Below are 19,643 nucleotides of genomic sequence, written 5' to 3' on the forward strand. Positions count from 1 at the left end.
TTTTCCTGTGCTTAGCTCTATTTTGTTTCTTTTTATCCTAAAAAAAACTCCCTAGTCCTTGCCGATGACAAGCATACCCAAAACATTAACAAAATAATAGATAAACAAAAAATGATGCAGCCGCCACCATGTGCAGAGTGGTACTATATGAAGAGTGGTACTCAGTGACGTGTTGTTGGATTTGACCCAAACATAATGCTTTGTATTCAGGACATGAAGTTCATATCTTTGCCGCGTTTTTTGCAGTTTTCTTTAGTGCCTTAGTGCAAACAGGATGCATGTTTTGGAATATTTTATTCTGTACAGGCCTCCTTTTCACTATGTCATTTCGGTTAGTATTGTGGAGTAACTACAATGTTGTCGATCCATTCTCAGTTTTCTCCTAAACAGCTGTTAAACTCTAACTGTTTTAAAGTGACCATTGGCATCATGGTGAATACCCGGAGCGGTTTCCTTAGTCTCCGGCAACTGAGTTAGGAACAACGCCTATATCTTTGTAGTGACTGGGTGTATTGATACACCAAAGTGTAATTAATAACTTCACCATGCTCAAAGGGATATTCATTGTCTGCTTTTTAAAAATGTTGACCCATCTACCAATAAATGTTGACCCATCTACCCTTCTTTGTGAGGCATTGGAAAACCTCCCTGGTCCTTGTGGCTGAATCTGTGTTTGAAATTCGCTGCTCGACTGAGGGACCTTAAAGATAATTGTTTTTGTGGGGTACAGAGATGAAGTAGTCATTCAAAAATCATGTTAAGCACTATTATTGCACACAGAGTGAGTCCATGCAACTTATTATGTGACTTGTTAAGCACATTTTTACGCCTGAACTTATATAGGCTTTCCATAACAAAGGGGTTGTTAAGACATGAAGGTCTTCATTGAAGGTTTTCATTTTTAATTCATTTGTAAAAAAAAAAAAATCTAAAAACATAATTCCACTTTGACGTTATGGGACAGTGTGTGTAGGCCAGTGACACACAATCTCAATTTAATCCATTTTAAATACAGGCTGAGACACAATTGTTTTTTGAAAAATTCAAGGGGTGTGAATACTTTCTGGAGGCACTGTGTGTATTGTGTGTGCTGTTATATGGACCCCTAGAGGACAGAGTGGTAGGGCCTGTCTGTGTCTGGACAGGGTCACACTCACATTGAGAAGTATGCAGGCGCAGGATGGCCAGGCTCTCTCACAAACACGCACACACACACACACACACACACACTGCTGCTGGGGGAAATCTCCCTGGGTGGCAGCCAGCCATGTGGCCCTCTAAAACTTTTATTGTCAGACAGAGTTCATAGACAAACCTGGAGGCGGGTCTTGTTTTGCTACCCTGTATAAAAGTGTGTGTGTTTGTAAATGCGTGTAGATGGCATTGCTCCGGGCAGGTTTCAAGGTGGGAAAGAGGTTTCCTGGGACAGGGTTAAAGTGTGTGGGGTATGTGTGCATGCGTGTGTGTGTGTTTTCTATTGTGTGTGTGTGTGTGTATGCGTGTGTGGGTGGGGGGCTCATTCGCACCTCATCAAGATGTAACTGGTGGTCCCAGACAAGACTGAAGGGGCTGTGGGGGACTAGGACTGGGGGTGGTGGAGCAGACCACTATGGCTGGGATAGGGTGACACTGGGTGACATGTAGAGGGGAAGGTTCACAGCCAGGGCTTCGCAGGGCCACCCCCAGACCTGGCTAGGGAGGGAGGGTGTGAATGAGTGACTGGGCTAATATAATGTGTTCTGACACTCTTCTGTCAGTTTTGTCCTCGAAAGCAGAGAGAAGGGAACCTCAGTTTTATGGTTGTCATTCCATCCAGAGGTTGTTTCACTTTAGATATTGAAGAGTTTAATATTTTAGATGTATTATTTCTTTTTTTAATCTGAAATGAAAATGATTTACAAACGACTCGCACGCACACCTACACTCACATAGGCACACTAGTTAGTTGAGTATCATCTATATTCACAATATGCTTAGGTTGTTTACGTAACAGTTTGGTCTAGTGGGACACGTACTTGCTTCAAATGACAATTGAATTGTCATTTGAAAATGGACCCTTTTTACCACTGAAATAGGAACTCATCATTCCTAAAGCCCAGTTGCTTGAATGCGTTATGAGGTCAGTGTTTTTCTGTGTTTCTGTCGTAAGTCCTACTTCAATAAGGTAAAGTGCAGGGTGATGCCGGTAAGGTAATCTATTAAGCGTCTAAATTTATTAGGCTAAGAGGGGTCGGGGGGAGTGGCACATGTTTAATTACCAGCCCCCCACCCAGGACCCACACACACCCCTCATCATGGCCATGACCTTTCGCTAGTTGAGACGGTCCAAAGGAGATCCTGAATCTGGCTACGTAGAACCAGCCAGAGCCTCAGGTTTGGAGAGGGAGAGAGGGAGGAAAATGGGTGCAAATAGAGAAAGGAAATCAATTATGGGGTGGGGGGGGTTAGACGTCAACAAGGCTGTAGGTCACCAGTGTTTGTGTGTGTGTGTATATGTGTATGCTGTTTTCCTGGATTCTTGATTACATCATTTTCATTTTAAAGACCATGCTCCAATTAAGTAATTAGTTGCCCAGGTGTTTCTTTAATTACCGGATCTGTTCTTAAAAGACATGCTGACCAGACCAGGATGAGAAAGTGAAGAGCACTGCACCCCCCCCCAAATCACTCACTCACTCTCACTTTCTCTCTCACACACACACTTGCGTACACACACACACACACACACACACACGTGTGCACATACTCACACACTAGCAGTGCACACTTACACACACATAGTGTTCAAATCACTTTATCAATTAAATATACTGGTAAAGTGTATCTTGTTTCTCATCAAGGGTATTACTCCATGTTTCGATTAAAGCTGGACTGCGGTTGAAACATGCATTTGAATCAGCCATTAAGCAAGATAATCATATTTGAACATTACAATAAAATAATAATATTTTAGTATTGTACTCCCACATAATGCACATGCACTAAAACACACTCATACACACAGAGAGGGTCTGGTCTTGAAGACGTCACGGTTCAGGCTGTGAAAGCTTCACATTTTAGTGGCACGCCGTGATACAGCACAGACACTGTCTGTCTGCTGACACCCTCTCACCCTACAGACACACACAGACAGGGAGTCACACAAACATACGGACACACACACACCTGTCTTTAGTTAACCCACAGTGTACCCCTCACCCACATATCCCACCCTCCTTATCCCCCCATCTAACACCCACCCAGCTTGACAGTGCACTGGGCAGGGTAAGTGGACAGATCCAAAAACCCACTTTCTTTCAGGGTAAGTAGAAGGCTTGTGGCTCAAGTATTAGGGCTGCGTCTTAAATAACAGCCTATTTCTATTTATTGCACTACCCATAGGGCTCTGGTCAAAAGAAGTGCAATATAGGGCATGGTGACATTTGGGACGCAGCCTGGGAGCACTGTAATGCGGTCTCTTGTGACTCTAGCACTGCCATTTGAATGTGTCGTGAAAATAGGACGTTTTGAATTTGCATTTGACATCTTTAACCAGATAAATATAGGTATTGCTGTCTGTCTCCATGTGCTGTTTCTGTCTATGTGTACAGTCGTGGCTAAAAGTTTTGAGAATGACACAAATATTAATTTTCACAAAGGCTGCTGCCTCGGTTTGTATGATGGCAATTTGCATATACTCCAGAATGTTATGAAGAGTGATCAGATGAATTGCAATTAATTGCAAAGTCCCTCTTTGCCATGCAAATGAACTGATTCCCCCCAAAAAACATTTCCACTGCATTTCAGCCCTGCCACAAAAGGACCAGCTGACATCATGTCAGTGATTCTCTCGTTAACACAGGTGTGAGTGTTGACGAGGACAAGGCTGGAGATCACTCTGTCATGCTGATTGAGTTCGAATAACAGACTGGAAGCTTCAAAAGGAGGGTGGTGCTTGGAATCATTGTTCTTCCTCTGTCAACCTGCAAGGCAATGCGTGCCGTCATCATTGCTTTGTACAAAAAGGGCTTCACAGGCAAGGATATTGCTGCCAGTAAGATTGCACCTAAATCAACCATTTATCGGATCACTAAGAACTTCAAGGAGAGCGGTTCAATTGTTGTGAAGAAGGCTTCAGGGCGCCCAAGAAAGTCCAGCAAGCGCCAGGACCGTCTCCTAAAGTTGATTCAGCTGCGGGATCGGGGCACCACCAGTACAGAACTTGCTCAGGAATGGCAGCAGGCAGGTGTGAGTGCATCTGCACGCACAGTGAGGCGAAGACTTTTGGAGGATGGCCTGGTGTCAAGAAGGGCAGCAAAGAAGCCACTTCTCTCCAGGGAAAACATCAGGGACAGACTGATATTCTGCAAAAGGTACAGGGATTGGACTGCAGAGGACTGGGGTAAAGTCATTTTCTCTGATCAATCCCCTTTCCGATTGTTTGGGGCATCCGGAAAAAAGCTTGTCCGGAGAAGACAAGTTGAGCGCTACCATCAGTCCTGTGTCATGCCAACAGTAAAGCATCCTGAGACCATTCATGTGTGGAGTTGCTTCTCAGCCAAGGGAGTGGGCTCACTCACAATTTTGCCTAAGAACACAGCCATGAATAAAGAATGGTACCAACACATCCTCCGAGAGAAACTTCTTCCAACCATCCAGGAACAGTTTGGTGATGAACAATGCCTTTTCGAGCACCTTGCCATAAGGCAAAAGTGATAACTAAGTGGCTCAGGGAACAAAACATCGATATTTTGGGTCCATGGCCAGGAAACTCCCCAGACCTTAATCCCATTGAGAACTTGTGGTCAATCCTCAAGAGGCGGGTGGAAAAACAAAAACCCACAAATCCTGACAAACTCCAAGCATTGATTATACAAGAATGGGCTGCCATCAGTCAGGATGTGGCCTAGAAGTTAATTGACAGCATGCCAGGGCGGATTGCAGAGGTCTTGAAAAAGAAGGGTCAACACTGCAAATATTGACTCTGCATCAACTTCATGTAATTGTCAATAAAAGCCTTTGACACTTATGAAATGCTTGTAATTATACTTCAGTATTCCATAGTAACATCTGACAAAAATATCTAAAGACACTGAAGCAGCAAACTTTGTGGAAATTAATATTTGTGTCATTCTCAAAACTTTTGGCCACGACTGTATGAATGATTGTTGTGTTTTGTGTGGGTCCCAGAAAGAGCAGCTATCGCTAAAGTCACAGCTAATGGGGAATTCACATTGAAACAAATAATAGGTGCTGCGTTATCAAATGTCCTCCACTCTATTCATACACCCAAAAAGCATAGAAATAAGAATGAAAAGAATGGGCTTGGAATCGCTGACTGTGGCAATTGACTGATAAACTCATGGGTACACTCGCAATGGCTACCTGGTATTGTAATGCAATAATTTCCACGGTATTTAGCAATGTTTTATCAACTGATGCTGGATTGCCATGGTAATGTATGTTCATTCAGATAATACTAACTGATGTGGCTCATGCAATGGAATGTATTTTTTGTAATGTCAGTTGAGTTGACTTAACAAATCACAGCACAGATTGAAGGGTACACTTCCTGCTTTTACTTGCTGGCATGGGTACCCACAAAATAGCTGCCAGTACACCCATCATGCCACCATTGACTTGAATGGAGACGCCCTTGATATTAATTTTTATTTCTATGCAAAAAAGTGAGTGTGAAAAGTGTGTGTGCAACATGGCATCATTCTGTAACTATCTGATCCCAAGGTCTATAGCCATAACAGACTGCAGACAGGTGTGGAGTGTCACCCCACTGATTATAGGGGTTGATTGAGGAGAGAGAGGGATGATGGGAAATTAGAAATAGAGATGTTGGAGGAGATAGGAGGGGCTGGGCGCGTGGCGGCAGTGTCTGCCTGTCATTAGGCTCTGTGTTAGGGTAATTCATTCATTATTGGTCCCTTTATTGAGTGAAGAGTGGATATGATGCTTATCTCTCTAGGAGACATTGGCGAGGCCAGGACGCACAAGGTGTCTGTCCTCAGCTGCTCTGACTAGGACACTGGCTGTCAATATGGGGTCACGTACTCAGGATAAATTCTGGGCCGGAGATCATCCATCCAACCTTCATCTATCTCTCCGTCTGTCTATCCTTCCAACCTTCAACCATCCGTACATCCATCCATCTTAAACCCTACTGAAAATGTAGGCTACACATAAAAAAAATTGAAAAGACGAGATTGTATTAATAGCAATGTCATTTAAACACATCTGTGCTTCAGGTAAAACTCAGGGCTCAGGAGAGGGCTGTCATAGTCTTTCTTGTTGCTGTTCAGTTTGTATTGTATTGAGTATTGTGATACTTTAGGTCATCAGAGTGAGCATTGGGTTTAGTATAGAGGGGATCCCCTGAGTCGCTAGTGGGGCTCCCAGATTTACACAGAGGTCGGTGGTCATGATTGGTGTATGTGGGACATTAGTGTTGTGACAAGCGACTTTAGGGGTCACACTGAAAATGACAGTGATCAAGGAGAGGGTCCACCCAGGGCAATTGACACAGTGATAAGGATGTTAGGACCATGGGGGCTCGGCACGCGTCACTTACGTATTGATGGGACGTGTGTGTTTTGAGGAGGAGGGGATGCTTGGTTGATAAGGAGCTGTGTGTGTGTGTGTGTGTGTGGTCCCATGGGGACCCTGCGATGCGGCTGGGGCAGCGTCAGTAGAACAGCTCGGTCACCTGCTGTGGCACTGGGCGGTCCCCTCCCTCCCTTGGACATCTGGCCCAGGTTGCCGATGTGTCTCCCTGGTATGACCCTCAAAACCCCCAGCCACAGGGGCTAGCATGATGTGTTAGCATGCATAGCACAGCAGTACTGTAGATCACAACACTTCAACATAACACATCACAGAGCAGAATGTAACATCACACAACAGCACCCCACAGCAGCATGCTCTGTCACAACACAACAGTTCAACATAACACAGCACAGAGCAGAATGTAACATCACACAACAGCACCCCACGGCAGCATGCTCTGTCACAACACAACAGTTCAACATAACACATCACAGAGCAGAATGTAACATCACACAACAGCACCCCACAGCAGCATGCTCTGTCACAACACAACAGTTCAACGTAACACATCACAGAGCAGAATGTAACATCACACAACAGCACCCCACAGCAGCATGCTCTGTCACAACACAACAGTTCAACGTAACACATCACAGAGCAGAATGTAACATCACATAACAGCACCCCACAGCAGCATGCTCTGTCACAACACAACAGTTCAACATAACACATCACAGAGCAGAATGTAACATCACACAACAGCACCCCACAGCAGCATGCTCTGTCACAACACAACAGTTCAACATAACACATCACAGAGCAGAATGTAACATCACACAACAGCACCCCACGGCAGCATGCTCTGTCACAACACAACAGTTCAACGTAACACAGCACAGAGCAGAATGTAACATCACATAACAGCACCCCACGGCAGCATGCTCTGTCACAACACAACAGTTCAACGTAACACAGCACAGAGCAGAATGTAACATCACATAACAGCACCCCACAGCAGCATGCTCTGTCACAACACAACAGTTCAACGTAACACAGCACAGCATAAGACAACTTGTCAGACAACACAGCACAGCAAAACAGTACACATCACATAAGAGCATATAACAACACAACGAAACAAATCAGATCACAGTACAGCTCAACATAGCACATATCACAGCTCAACACAGCACAATATCTGACTTATGTCTCCCCCCTGAGTTGGGTTATCAAGTGTATGGGTGATCCCTCTCTAGAGGACAAACGCTTTGTAGCACTCTATTATGGGACAGCTTGCACACACACATACCCCTCTTTTTCCAATAATGGTTCTTGGAATGCAATGATAGTCATATCATCTCTATGTGGTTCATATAATGATGGGTTGAGTCAACTTGCACTGGTTTTTATCTGCTGTTATTTACCCATCTAATGTTATTTTCTCTGTGTTACTCTTTCTGTTTCTCACCCATTTCTCTTGCTACCACTGTCTTTTTCCCTTGCTTTCTCTATCCAACTCCCTCTCCTCCCCTCATTGAGATCTCATTTGTCAAGGCCGGGAGCAGCAGACAGGCAGCAGGGTATTAGTTATGCAAATATTGACGTGCCGCTTTGGCCTGATAGCTATCAATTGAAATCAGCAAATCGATGGGCCTAATAGCTCCTCATTACGCACTTGATGCATTTTCAGGGCTAGCATCAGAAGCTGTCAGCGCGCCGTAATCAATGCAGTCCAGAACTATTACTTGACCACCGGGACAGACATCTTTTTAATAACCCAGCCTTTGTTTCTGTTTTTGCTTTTTCTCTGGGCAGCGATGGGCTGGCTAAGAATGTGTTTTAAGATTTACTGAGTGATCTGTGCGGAGATAAATACCTGCAGGTAGCACTCACGTGTGCGTACACACACATTACTAACACACACACAATGGCTTTGGTTTACACTGATGAAGAGCTAAGCTAAATCACTGGGGCTTCACTTTGGGGAACACTCCCAAACAGACAGGGCCAGATGGATAGATACAAAATGTGTATTTTCGTGTGAATGCTGGTTAATGGAATTTAAGATGATATTGAATTGATATGTATCCTCATGCATAAACTCAGTTCGGACAGATATATGAAAATTGCACAGGTGACCTGGTTTTTCAATAATCGGACATTTGGTTTGAATGTGGATTTTTGGGTTAGTGATAACTTGATGTTTTCGGACTGAAAAGATTAGTTTGAACGTATTCCCAGACCCAGTCATGTATTAAACAACATGTTTAGGCCTCAAGATGAAACACTTTGATGCGTAAGGAAGTGCTACAGTCAATCCCCCTTAGCGCTGAATGAAACAAACCGTTTGATGCCAAGTGAACCGTGTGTTCTGTGTACTTAGCTTAGCGCGAGGTTACGCAAACAACAGGTAGGCCAAGACCCACAGGTAGGCCAAGACCCACAGGTAGGCCAAGACCCACAGGTAGTCCAAGACCCACAGGTAGGCCAAGACCCACAGGTAGACCAAGACCCACAGGTAGGCCAAGACCCACAGGTAGGTCAAGACCCACAGGTAGGCCAAGACCCACAGGTAGGCCAAGACCCACAGGTAGGCCAAGACCCACAGGTAGGCCAAGACCCACAGGTAGACCAAGACCCACAGGTAGGTCAAGACCCACAGGTAGGCCAAGACCCACAAGTAGGCCAAGACCCACAGGTAGGCCAAGACCCACAGGGGATCCACCAATAGGCACATAGCTGCTCCGGTTTCTCTGTTATCCTGGCGTAGAGGTAAGGAAGATGGTAAACAGAGGTGAGTAAAAATGTGTGTACAGTATCTGTGTATGTCTCTCTGTGTGCATGTGCATGACTGCGTGAGTGTGTGTTGGCGGGTTGTGGCAGGGATAAATCATTGGAGGCAGGGTTATTGGAAATGCAGGGAAATGAAAGACTGAAGAAGCCAGTAATTGCCTTAAAGATCAGACTACAAAGCATTACTTTAGATTTTACTAGGCCAGCCGGCAACAAAAGAGCCGGTAATTTATGAGCTCAGTGTAAAAGAATAGCATAATTGCATTAAAAATGTATGATAATGAGCCCTAAAATGGGGAAGGTGGTTATTATGAAAGTTTGTATTCATCATCCGCAGCTTGACTGATGGCTAGTGGCTTGATTAATGCCTTAATTTCTATCAATTAGCGAGCCAAAAAAAAATCAAATGCGAGGCGATCCCCTAAATTGAGCATTGAATTACATATTTTACTGCAGTGCTAAGAGGGGGGCAGAGGGCTCTGGCACTCACTGGAGCCGGGACACTGATGGGGCAGGGTGTGTGTTTCTGTCTGGCCGTCTTTTGCCCTGTGTACTGTACATGCAATTTCTTTAATGGTGTTACGCTGCGGTGTTTGTGTTAATGCAGTGTTATTTTATGAAACCACAGGAGTCTTGCTATGGACCAACAGGACCATGTAGGATCATTCCCTGTGGTAGCGCCAGCCATCCCGACCGAAGCCAGCTCTACTCTCCAATTACATCCGCCATGTCAACAGTAGTCAAATTTGCCGTTTTTCCCGCTCACATTATTTCTTTCTTATTTTCATGTCACCATTGGGGTGGTCTTTGCTTGTCTTACCGCAAATATAACTCCAAAGCACCTTTGAATGTACTTTTAATTTGTGACCGACCTCGACACAACGTACAGTTCGTTTCTCTTATTTATTTGCTCGGGCAAAATGAGTGCCGTCGTAATTTAGCTTGCGAGGTATGCGCTCAATTACTGGAATTAATCATTAGCAGCAATATATTCAGCTCTCGCTGTTACTGATTGACACAAGGGTTGACAAACGGTCTGGCCCTGTAAAAATCTGTAGTAAAACAGCGCTATCCTCTGTTTAGACTCTGTCACTGCAGCAGAAACGTCATCTTGCTCGCTCTCTTTCTCTGACACACACACACACACACTTTCTGTCCCGGATGGCTCAGGAAATCTGCTTTCTTTCATTGGTGTTACTGATTTTCTCTCTTCACCTTCTTAATCAATGAAGTAGACAAACAGCTATTTTGAGGGCACAATACGCTATTGATTCCAGGTTGCTCATCAGGATGCTGTTGGACTAATTTTGGTAATGAGTTTGCAAGTGTTTTCTGTCCATCCCACACACTTAACACACACGCATGCACATACACAAACAGCCTAAGAGGCAGATCAATCACTAACCATTATTAAGCTCATTATAACCAGTGAATACAAGGATGAAAAATGTAAGGACTCTCAATATGGTCCAGTGTATTGATCATTCTGGTTTGACACCCCAACAGGTCACTCATAATGGTAGTAAGACCATTTAAAGGCCTACTTCACTGTTTATAGCCATTTTTGGATGGATAACTGTATTGAGAATCATACTGCAGTTGAATGAAAATATTGAGCAGTTGTTAACGTGCTGTACATCGAAGGCATTATCTTTCTAGTCTTTTCCTGTCTCTTTATGTCCTCCTTTTGCTTCTCTCTGTCTTTCTCTCATCGCCGACAGACGAGCTCTGCCAGTAATGTGGGGACAATCGAGTCACGCCGCTAAATTAATTAGCCGGATAATGTGTCAATGTTCAATATTAACTTTGACCTCCCTGCTCTCCACTCCGCTGCTCGGCCGCCGCGGGTATTGATTTTTGTCTGGTCTGTAGCTGGTCCCGGCCTTCTCTCTCAAAGTCCATTATTTTTAATTTTTCTATGAAATACATCTCTTTCACCACTGACATCTGTCAAACCGCATATGGAAGTCATTTTATTTACCAGTAATGTGTTTGTCAAAAAGTATGAGGCTTTAATGGATTCCGTGGGCCTCGTCCGTCCACTCTGTCACCTGCTCGACGGGCTGTCATTGATATATCTGGGCAGATAGGGTGGGAGGGGGCTAAGGTGTGTGTGTGTGTTAGTGTGTCCTTTATTAAGACTCTTACCTCAGAGTGCGGAGAGTGAATTCATCGATCACTGATTGAAAAAACGGGATTCATGGTTGACCAGTTGACGGATTTGTCTCCTTCAAACTTGGACACACACATACGCACACAATACTCCTGATGATGCTGTGGCTGTCATGTGAAGGACAGTCTTCAGGAGGATATTGGGCCGGCGCTCCCGTTCTCTATCTTGCTGCACATTCATGGTAATAACTATTTTTGGAGACGCCACATCTATTTTTCTTGCTCCTCTTCTCCTCACGTAACAAGACATACTGTCATGGATGGAAGGCTTAATTCCAGTTGTCAGTGGAGTTGTCCAATTATCCCAGTAAATAGAAATGGAAACAAAGTTTGTTTGAACAACATTATGTCCTCCTATTTTGTTACTTTTATCTCACTGTGTGTGTGTGTGTGTGTGTGTGTGTGTGTGTGTGTGTGTGTGTGTGTGTGTGTGTGTGTGTGTGTGTGTGTGTGTGTGTGTGTGTGTGTGTGTGTGTGTGTGTGTGTGTGTGTGTGTGTGTGTGTGTGCGCGCGCGCCTGCAGTGTGGACTGAGGCAAAAATTGAGAAGTGTGTGTGTTGCTGTGCCGCTCACATTTACCAAATGAAAACCAGAACAAATATGAATCTATTCATTAAACACGCGCCCCAGAAAGATCTGTTGTGACAACTTCTCTGTGGCAGTTAATGGATGCATTTAATTCCTGTCATTAGCTCAAATGGTGCGTCTTCGGTGTGAGTGAGTGTATTTGTTTGTGTGAGTGAGTGTATTTGTTTGTGTGAGTGAGTGTATTTGTTTGTGTGAGTGTGTGTATTTGTTTGTGTGAGTGTGTATTTGTCCGTGTGTGTGTTCTTGTGCGAACTCGATTTTACACATCTGTGTTATTCATTGTGAGCCATTACAACCCACACCTGTTCATTGAAACTCTTTAATTTCGCTACAAGGTACTGTAGTCGCAGCTTCTGTTATTGAAGCATATGCAGACTCACTGGAGGTCTCTCTCTCTGCACGTCTCTTCTACATGGAATTCAGACAGGAGTGTCTCAGATTGACAGCTAGATAGATGGAAGTGTGCAGGGGAGGATAAAAGGATAGGTAAGCGAGGGATGAATATTGACTGATTGGTGGAGAGATTGACAGGCGAAAGAAGAAAAGTATTGTTCAGACTCTTACAGTTCCTACCTTTCCAGACACGTTCATAAATCAAAAATGTGCCTTCCGCCTACGTCTTTTTAATTTGATGCGTACAATTTTGATTTATTTTGATTTTTTACACTTTAAATAGTTTCATTGTAAGAGAATCGGCTGTGCTTACTGAGATTTGCTTAAAGGGGGAATCAACAGTTGAAACAATAACATAGCGGACACCCCACCTCTGTTTTGGTAAACAGCTGAGGGATGGGCCTGGTGAAATGAAACTACTCTTAATTTCATAGACAGGGCTTTTGAGACAATGACTGATCATCCAATATATCACAATTATAGTTTTCCTAAATATACTGTGATCCTCAGATACATCCCAAATGCACTACTTTTGGCCCATAGGGCTCTGGTCAAAGTAGTGCACAATATAGGCAATAGGGTGCCATTTGAGACTGATCAACCTTCTTTGTTGTTTGTTTGTCTTCTTTCATGGAGGTAGGCCCCAGTCCTGACCCCTGTCAAGACCCCCTATCTAATCTCTCCTTTAAAATAATACAGAGATTTGGACACATCAGAGATTTCTTAGCAGGTGCCAAAGAGCATTACTACCAGAGAAACTGGACATCAACCTGGAGTCAAGCATCCTAAATGTATTTGGTTCACTTCCCCTGATGTCCCTGCTGTGTCAACGTGACTCGAGGGCGGCTAACAAATCCCAGTGTGTGTGACCTCTCCCCCCCTTACACTGCTAACCTCTTCCTCCTCTCTCTTGCTCTCTTTCTGTGTTTCTGTTTCCAGAGGGGACGTCGCTGGCGGAGCAAGTGCGAAGGATAAAGGACATTGAGGCCATTGAGAGCGACTCCTTTGTTCCCCAGGCTTTCAAATCATCCCGAGACGGTGTCAAGGTGCGTTTTCTCTCTCTCCTTCTCTGTTCACTTCTTTCACTCTCTTATTTGATTTTTTTCCTCCCCCCTCCAGTTTTTATTCCATCTGTCCGAGGGCGGCTCCCGGACCCAAATTAAACCATTCCCATTCAATGCCGTTTGCTCCATCCGTTTGTTCAGGAGGAGAGAGGGGGCCTTCCGGGACTGTTTTTTTTATCTGCTCGGCCGCCACAAAAGCCACTGCGGCGGGCCTCTGTCCCTCGCCCTCTCTCTCTGTGTCTCCACAGGCACAGCGGCAGAAGCACAGAAGTCATTATTGAAATGCTCCTGCCTGAGAAAACGTGGAGGATATTAGATTTGTTGGCAATCATTGCCGATCCTGGGAGGGTTAGGACTAAAGGTGACAGTCCAAGTGGAGCGGGTTGATAGATTACACCAGGCACTGGGACCGGGACCTGTGTCTATCGCTCTGTGTGCTGTTGCTCTTTCTTTCTTTCTCTCTCTCTCTCGTTCACTCATCACGGCTCTACCTGGCCTGTATAAGTGGTGTGACAGGCAAAGGGACGTGATAGGGTATAGTTGAATGCACTGATTGTAAGTCGCTCTGGATAAGAGTGTCTGCTAAATGACCAAAGTTCAAATGTAATTGAGGTACTTCTTGTAGTTAAGGGTCCTCAGCTCAGAAGCGCAGTCCCTAACCGGAGGCTCCCAGAGGCCGAACACCTGCAGCCCTCTCCAGTTAGCACTCAATTAGCCACCGATGTACACCCGGCATCTTCAAATAGAGGCCCTAATAAAATAATGAGGATACAGGGTGTAAGTCAAGTTCTAACCCTCTTCCATCCCCACTCGGGTGAGAATTTTCCAACAGGCTCCACACAAATGCATCTACCCCCTCTCAGTTTTAGGTTTTATTTATTCACGCCAAAGAAAAGAAGTGAAAGGCAAAACCGTACAGATTTTAAAAAAGGGTAAAAACGGCGTCCCTCCTGGCTGCAGGAAGTGAATGTGTTAAACAAAGTTGCGCACACACACACACACACAGCTCAGAAGACCCAGTTAGTACTTCAGACCTATACTCACATTGCCATCTTCTGGCCAAACACGAAACTGCATCTGCTGCATTTGTCATTACTCTGCACTAGTGTTCTAGCTTGTTTATGCAAGCAGCACATTTGCTGTTCTTGTCAAACAATTTGATGTGATGAGTAAATGGGATATTACACTATTATACCATGTGATTGATATGTGTAATCCGACTGGGTGTGATGTAGAATTCCAAAATTCTGGTTACTGTCCCAAAATTCCTAGGTTTTCCAGAAATGCCGACTAGAAGATTCCTGGATTTAGGAGGGAATAAGCAGGAAGTCTAGAATCCCCTAACCAGGATATCTGGAGAACCTGGGAATTTTGCAGCCCTTGTGTAATGTTAGATCAATTGTCATTCTGTATGTGTTTTTAGACCGAGTCAGTGAAAGTCGAGCAGGAACCGGACGACCCACCTCTGCTCCTAACAGACATCAGCTCTCTACCTACCACGATCCGCTACAACGACAGCGACACGCTAGCACACCCCAGTGTAAGTTCTCCCCTATCACAACACACGCACTCTTTTCTGATTGGGACACACAAATGCACACACACACAGAGGAATATGAAAGGTTACTGAAGTATTGCATAGATTGTCTCAGGGTGTTGGGCCCACTTATCACCAACACATGTTCCCTCAGAATCTTTCTCACACACACACACACACACACACACACACACACACACACACACACACACACACACACACCCCACGACAATCAAACATTTCCATCCACACAGAGTCAGGCCTTAGAATAGGAAATGAAGCCTAACTTTAACCCCCCCACCCCTCCTCCTTGGAAGAGCTGTGTGGAGTCATTTATCTCCCCGCGGGGGAAAGTGAGTTAGCCCTGACACATACAGATCAAGCCTACGACAGCCTGATCTATGGCAGCAATATGCCCCAGGCGGGGGAGAGCCAATCAGGAATAATGATTCCCCATTACCCCTACTGTAGATACTGTCATCTCAAACTCGTTACTGCTGCGACTCCCCAGAACCTGGGCCATGGGGGTGGGGGGACTGATCTAGTCATCGTGTCGAACCCTAGATAACACACGGCGAATGGTGTACACCCCATACTGTGGTTTAGGCTGTGTGTGTGTGTGCGTTGTCGTGTTTAAGGCGAGAGATGAGTGATTTACAAGGCCATTACACACCAGACACTGCATATTTAGCTCTCCTAAGCTATCAGACTCAAGTTGGATAAATCAAACATCATTATATACACACAGAGACAATGGATATGAAGAGATGGAGGTGATCTGTCTTTTGAAGGGTTTTTCTTTGTCAGGCGGACCCGGGCTCTGTGAAAGGCTGCAGTGGATCTTTAGGGTGCCTTTAACCTCCAAATAGTAGAAAACATAATAGGAACCTGCACTTACATTTGCCTTAAGTGAATTGTGTGACCGGGTTGTAATCATATGGTTCTCTTGACAAATTTTCTTATCAAGGCAGAGAATGTAGGCCTCTTAGTAGGGTTTCAAAATTCTAACAAAGATTTTGGATAACCAGGGAATTTTGGGAAAGATACCGGAATTTTGTGTTCCTACTTCTTAGTGTGCTGCACATGATACTCAATGGGGAAAATAAATGATCCATACAAAAATCCATATACTAGACACACACACTCACCGGACAGTTTATTAGGTACACACATCTAGTACCGGGTTGGACCCCCCTTGGCCTCCAGAATAGCCTGAAATCTTTGCGGCGTGGATTCTACAAGGTGTCAAAGGTTTGTTTCACTATTGGTATCAAGGGACCTAATGTGTGCCAGGAAAACATTCCCCACACCAGTATTCCACCGCCAACAACCTGTACCAGGCAGGATGGGTCCATGGACTAATCCTGGCTGTCAAATCCTGACTGTCAACAGCATGACGCAACAATTGTTCAGTGTTGGTGATCGCGTGCCCACTGGAGCCACTTCCTCTTGTTTTTAGACAAGGATCGACGATTTGTGCATTCCAAGATGCTGTTTTGCACACCACTATTGTACGCCCTTATTTGTCTGTCTGTGGCCAGCCTGTTAGCTTGCACTATTCTTGCCATTGAGCTCTCTCATCAACATGCTGTTTTCGCCCACAGGGCTGCCGCTGACTGGATGTTTTTTGTTTGTCGCACCATTCTAGACACTGTCGTGTGTGAAAAGCCCAGGAGGGTAGCTGTTACTGAGATACTGGATCTGGTGCGCATGGCACCGATGATCATACAACACTCAAAGTTGCTTAGGTCACTCGTTTTGCCCATTCTAACGTTCAATCGAACAGTAACTGAATGCCTCGATGCCTGTCTGCCTGCTTTATATAGCAAACCACGGCCACGTGACTCACTGTATGTAGGAGTGATCCATTTTCGTGAACAGGGTGTACCTAATAAACTGTCCAGTGAGTGTACTTCTGACAGCCATGCAGCCCCAGTAGTATCCCATCATGGCTAATCTGACCTGGGTTCAAAAAGTGATTTATTTTATAAATACTTTGAGCGTTCGTTTGAGCCTGTCCGAAGTTCCTGGTGAGAGGAGTTTGCACTTTTTGGGATTATTCCACTGGTTGCGTTGCGCTAGCCACATATACACTGAGTGTACAAAACATTCATATTGAGTTGCTAGTCCATGTTGACTCCAATACTTCCCACAGTTGTGTCAAGTTGGCTGGATGTCCTTTGGGTGGTGGACCATTCTTGATACACAAGGGAAACTGTTTAGCGTGAAAAACCCAGCAATGTTGCAGTTCTTGACACAAACTAGTGCTCCTGGCACCTACTACCATACCCCATTCAAAGGCACTTAAGTATTGTGTCATTCACCCTTTGAATGGCACACATATCCATGTCTCAATTGTCTCAAGGCCTAAAAATCTTTCTTTAACCTGTTTCCTCCCCTTCATCTACACTGATTTGAAGTGGATTTAACAAGTGACATCAATAAAGGATCATAGCTTTCACCTGGTCAGTCTGTCATTGAAAAAGTAGGTATTCTTAATGTTTTGTGCACTCACTTATCCAAATTGACTTACAGCAGTGAGTGCTTATATTTTTGCGTGGGTGGCCCTCATAGGGATTTGTACCCACGACCCTGCTGTTGCTAACGCCATGTTCATACCAACTGAGCCACGTAGGACCATGGCAGGCAAAATGTTAAACATGTATTGTAAATATTTATTAGCACAGCATTATGACAGCATTTTCTAAACTTCAGAGAGGGTTCTTGCTATTATTTTGTAGGTTTCCTATACCATTATCTTCAATCAACACTGGTCTGTGGCTGACTCATGGTCAAGTTATGGCCATGTGCCAGGTTGGGGTCAATGCTGGGTTAGTTCAGTAGGGCCCGTGTGTCAGGCTTATGACCATTGTGGCAGGTGTGCTGCCCAGACCGGTTGTGGGGTGGGGCTTCACTTTGACACATCCTGTGTGAAAAAGCACACTGAGCGCCGGGAAGAGGTGGCACTGTATGACGGAGCACCACACCAGAGTGAGCTCAGTCAGGATCATTGCAGACGCCCATGCTCCCCCATTGCAGACACATGCATGCACGCACACACAGACACATGTACACCTTGCTCTACTGACCTAAAGTCTTCCTCTGATGTAGTATAGATTATCTGATTGTTGCACCCACTCATCCCTCACTTTCTCAACCACACATCTCCCCTCAGATAACTTTTATGTCTGGTTGTTTGTGTGTTGTGTTATCTACCCATGTTATCTACCCATGCTTTGCTCCTTTCTGTATGCTCCTCTAGTTGTTCCTGGACAAGGAGAAGGCCGAGGAGCTGTGGCTCAACAGGCTGATGTCCCTCCGCCAGGAGAGGCTCATGGGAAGTCCTGTGCCCTGATTGGACCAGCAGCTCCCCGGACCAATAGAATAGTCTGAACTGGGGAAACTTTGGTCCTGGACTAAATCCACCTGTCCTCACCATGAGTAGGGCCAAGGGTTTTTCCTGACCATGTGACATGGCTCTAGTCTATCCTTGTCAGGAACAACTCCCTGTTCCTAAACATAAACCTTTATAAATGTTTATTGAACCTCTCATTCACTGGACTTCCCTTAGACTTTTTGTCAAGAAACTTCTCTTTTTAAGAAGATTCATATATAGTTGATTTGTTTATCCCAAATGAGTTGTTGAAATGCACAGAAAATGTGCACTGTCTGTTGGATATATCAAACGTTGATCAATTGTGTTTGTGTTAAATTTGAATAAATATTCTCCCCGGTGAAGAAAAGCCTTCATTAGTAGACTGATTCCTGTTTAATAGACTGTTTGAACCTGATGTTTCTCAGTTAGGCTACAGTGCCTTCAGAAAGTATTCACACCCCTTTACTTTTTCCACATTTTGTGTTACAGCTTCAATTTAAAATGGATTAAATTGAGATTTTGTTGTCACTGGCCTACACACAATACCCCACTGGCCTACACACAATACCCCACTGGCCTACACACAATACCCCACTGGCCTACACACAATACCCCACTGGCCTACACACAATACTCCACTGGCCTACACATAATACCCCACTGGCCTACACACAATACCCCACTGGCCTACACATAATACCCCACTGGCCTACATATAATACCCCACTGGTCTACACACAATACCCCACTGGCCTACACACAATACCCCACTGGCCTACACATAATACCCCACTGGCCTACACATAATACCCCACTGGCCTACACATAATACCCCACTGGCCTACACATAATACCCCACTGGCCTACACACAATACCCCACTGGCCTACACACAATACCCCACTGGCCTACACATAATACCCCAATTTGCTTAACAATTCACATAATGAGTTGCATGGACTCACTCTGTGTGCAGTAATAGTGTTTAACATAATTTTTGAATGACTACCTCATCTCTGTACCGCACACATACAATTATCTGTAAGGTTCCTCAGTCGAGCAGTGGATTTCAAACAGATTCCACCACAAAGGCAACAAAGTTTTCCAATACCTAGCAAAGGGCACCTATTGGTAGATGGGATTTTTTTTTTAAAGCAGACATTGAATATCCCTTTGAGCATAGTG

The 19,643-nt window shown here is 44.7% G+C and overlaps 1 protein-coding gene across 1 annotated transcript in view; it reads left to right on the forward strand.

The window, feature by feature from the left end:
• Positions 1-18,831, forward strand: part of rsrc1 (arginine/serine-rich coiled-coil 1) — a 185,393-nt gene extending 166,562 nt beyond the window's left edge. The window contains exons 8-10 of the mRNA XM_029772271.1: positions 13,422-13,528; positions 14,970-15,086; positions 18,346-18,831. Of these exons, the coding sequence (XP_029628131.1) occupies positions 13,422-13,528; positions 14,970-15,086; positions 18,346-18,438 (317 nt within the window). The 3' untranslated portion in view covers positions 18,439-18,831. The remainder of the gene's footprint in view (positions 1-13,421; positions 13,529-14,969; positions 15,087-18,345) is intronic.
• Positions 18,832-19,643: the final 812 nt, after the last annotated feature.

The sequence above is a fragment of the Salmo trutta genome, chromosome 13 (genome assembly GCF_901001165.1).
Source record: "Salmo trutta chromosome 13, fSalTru1.1, whole genome shotgun sequence".
NCBI lineage: Eukaryota > Metazoa > Chordata > Actinopteri > Salmoniformes > Salmonidae > Salmo > Salmo trutta.